Consider the following 2,763-nt stretch of genomic DNA (forward strand, 5'->3'; position numbering starts at 1 on the left):
TTCCCTGTTTTTCCCCCACACCCAGCACCTCTGTGCCCACTCCTGCTCCCTGGCTGCAGGGGCTGCTCCTCTTGCTCCCCCTCCTCTGCCCACCCTTCTCCAACACCTGCACAGGTGGGGCCATGCCCAGGAGATCTCCCACACCACCACAGGCACTGGCCAGCCCCGAGGGGCACTGCCAAGGGAAGGAGCCCTGGGAGCAGCTCTGGGTGTGCAGCAGTGCCCAGGCTGCTGGGGGCAGGCAGCAGGGAGCTCAGGGGGGTGCTGGAAGGCAAACACCAGCCCACAGACCTCACCCACTGTGGTGAACACCTACCTGTACAAGGCAGAGGCTGCTCTCTTCAGCCCTTTGGGTCTGTTGGGTTTGGGCTCCCCGGCCATGTTGATGTCTGCAAGGAAGGGACACGCAGCTGTGACAAGGCACTGTTGTAGTGTGTTTTTATTTTGCAGGTTATTGTTTGATTTGTTGTTTGGTAGTTATTTGGGCTTTTTTCCCCTTGCTTTTGGAGTGACACAGACTCGTCTTTGTTATTCAGTTGAGCCGGGTGTCGGTTTATCTCTTTGCTACTTAGCTACTTTTCTGCCAAGTTTCAAACCCTTTCCTCCCAACATCCAGTTGTTAACCCCTCCTGTCCCAGTTTTCTTCCCTTGTATCCCTTGCTCTTGTGCGTCCCACCCTCAGTTCTCCTGATTAGTTGAACACTGTATCCTCCCTTGAGACCTGCCCCCCTTTATAAGCTGTTGTTTGCCCCCAGCTCATTGCCTGGGACCCCGAGACTCGGGGAGTGTAACATCAAGTAAAGTAACCCAGTGGCACCCAGGCCCGTGCTGCTGCTGTGGCCTTTTTGTTCTGTGATGTGCCTCGCTGGGATTCTGCAGAGCCCCGAAAGGGACACTGTCACCACCCCACTGTCACCATCCAGCCGGGACGTGTGACAAGGCCCGTCCCTGCCCACCTCCACCTGCAGCCCCAGGGAGCTGGGCTGGATGCACACAGCCCTGCCACACAGAAACGAGCTCCCCCCACCCACTGCCACCTGCCTCTGGCACAGCTGGGGCTCCACAGGAAGGTGAATAAACCCTGCACTTGGCAAACCTCCTCCTTTTCCTTCCCAGAGCCACTCACCATGCCCTGAGCAGTCAGCACCCTGCACATGGTCCTGTCCACACACACAGACCCAGGACAGCTTTCCTGGGAGAATTCAGTGTGATAGGGCAAAATCCAGACCTGCTGCAGGGTGCTGACTGCTGAGCATCCAGCCCTGGATCCCCTGGGAATAAGCAGGATCGCTGGGCACTGCCAGCTGGGCAAACTCTGCATGGTGCCCCTGCCTGAGCTGCTCTTGGGGCAGCATCTTCTGCCAGGGGAGGGGAGAATGAGCTCCTCTAATGCTCTGAGGGAATGTCACTTGTGGCCATGGTGCCAAACGTGCTTCCGATGGGAGAATAAAGTGACACAGCCAATTCCATGGAGCTGCTGAGAGCCTGGCAATCCAACACTGGGTGTGGAGCCAGAATTCAGAGAGGGGAGCGGTGGCAAATGCCCCACTGCCTTCCCAATCAGCCCTAAACCCTGCTGGTTCTTCAGGTCCTGTGTGCATGAAGAGGTGTCAGACCTCTGGGCATGTCAGATCTGAGCTGAGCAAGACAGGATTTGCTCATGTGGACCAGCACTGCCAAGCCCACCCTGAAACCACGGCCCACAGACATGGCAGGAATAAAGAGAAAGGAGAATTTATGTAAAAAAACCCCTCATATTTCAAAAATCCAAGTAGTGGAAGGTGAGACATGGCAGGAATAAAGAAAGATGAGAATTTATGTAAAAAAACCCTCATATTTCAAAAATCCAAGTAGGGGAAGGTGAGGGAGTCAAAAAGCAGCTGCTGAGCCCATGGGGTTGGTAAGAAGCCCCTTCATCAGCTGGTGTGAGGCCAGTGATCCCCAGGAGCTCAGAGGAGCCACCCCTGTGTTTCTGGAAAGGCTGGCTGGGTTCAGGAGACTCTTCCTCACAGCTGGGTCACCCACTGAACATGCTGGTCCTCAGGGGTGTGCCCTGACCTGCCCTGAGGGACCTGGTCCTCCACAGAGAACCAGGGGCTGAGAGTGTCCCACCCATGGGCACATCCTGCAGCTCCATGAGAACAGTGCCCCACGGGAGCTTCGGGATGGACCAGAGAGGTGGTGGGAGAAAAAGGTCCCAGCATGGTTTGGGTTGGAAGAAATGTTCCCTGAAAGCCCATCCCATCCCACCCCTGCCATGGGCACCTTCCACTGTCCCAGGCTGCTCCCAGCCCTGTCCAGCCTGGCCTTGGGCACTGCCAGGGATCCAGGGGCAGCCCCAGCTGCTCTGGGCACCTGTGCCAGGGCCTCAGCATCACCACAGGGAGGAATTCCTTCAAAGCCTTCCTTTCTGCTACCTGCACCTTAGGGGGCAGCCAACCAACTTTGAGCACATCAGGCCATTCAAAACTTCTGGTTTTTTTCATGGTTTATGAAGGGATTTGATGAGGAAATGTGGACAGCTGGGTCCACACCCCATCAAAATCCAGAGCCTACAAAGTGAGCCAAAGGAACATCCTGCTGACTTAGGTATAACCTGGAAAATCCTCTGCAGGAGCACAGGGAGGCTGCAGCAGTGCTGGATGAGCTGAGCAGGAGGAGCACAGGCTGCACACACAGGACATGGCTCTGGAGGGCATGGACACTGCCCAGGGCCTTGCTGTGCAACTCCCTGCTGCCTTTCAGGGGCTGTCAAGAAACCTT

General features: G+C 56.2%; 1 protein-coding gene across 1 annotated transcript in view; it reads right to left on the minus strand.

The window, feature by feature from the left end:
* Positions 1 to 2,763, minus strand: part of RALY (RALY heterogeneous nuclear ribonucleoprotein) — a 105,224-nt gene that overhangs the window by 17,493 nt on the left and 84,968 nt on the right. Inside the window, exon 3 of the mRNA XM_005430481.2 lies at positions 317 to 389. Coding sequence (XP_005430538.1) covers positions 317 to 389 — 73 coding nt within the window. The remainder of the gene's footprint in view (positions 1 to 316; positions 390 to 2,763) is intronic.

This window comes from Geospiza fortis, unplaced genomic scaffold, assembly GCF_000277835.1.
Source record: "Geospiza fortis unplaced genomic scaffold, GeoFor_1.0 scaffold438, whole genome shotgun sequence".
NCBI lineage: Eukaryota > Metazoa > Chordata > Aves > Passeriformes > Thraupidae > Geospiza > Geospiza fortis.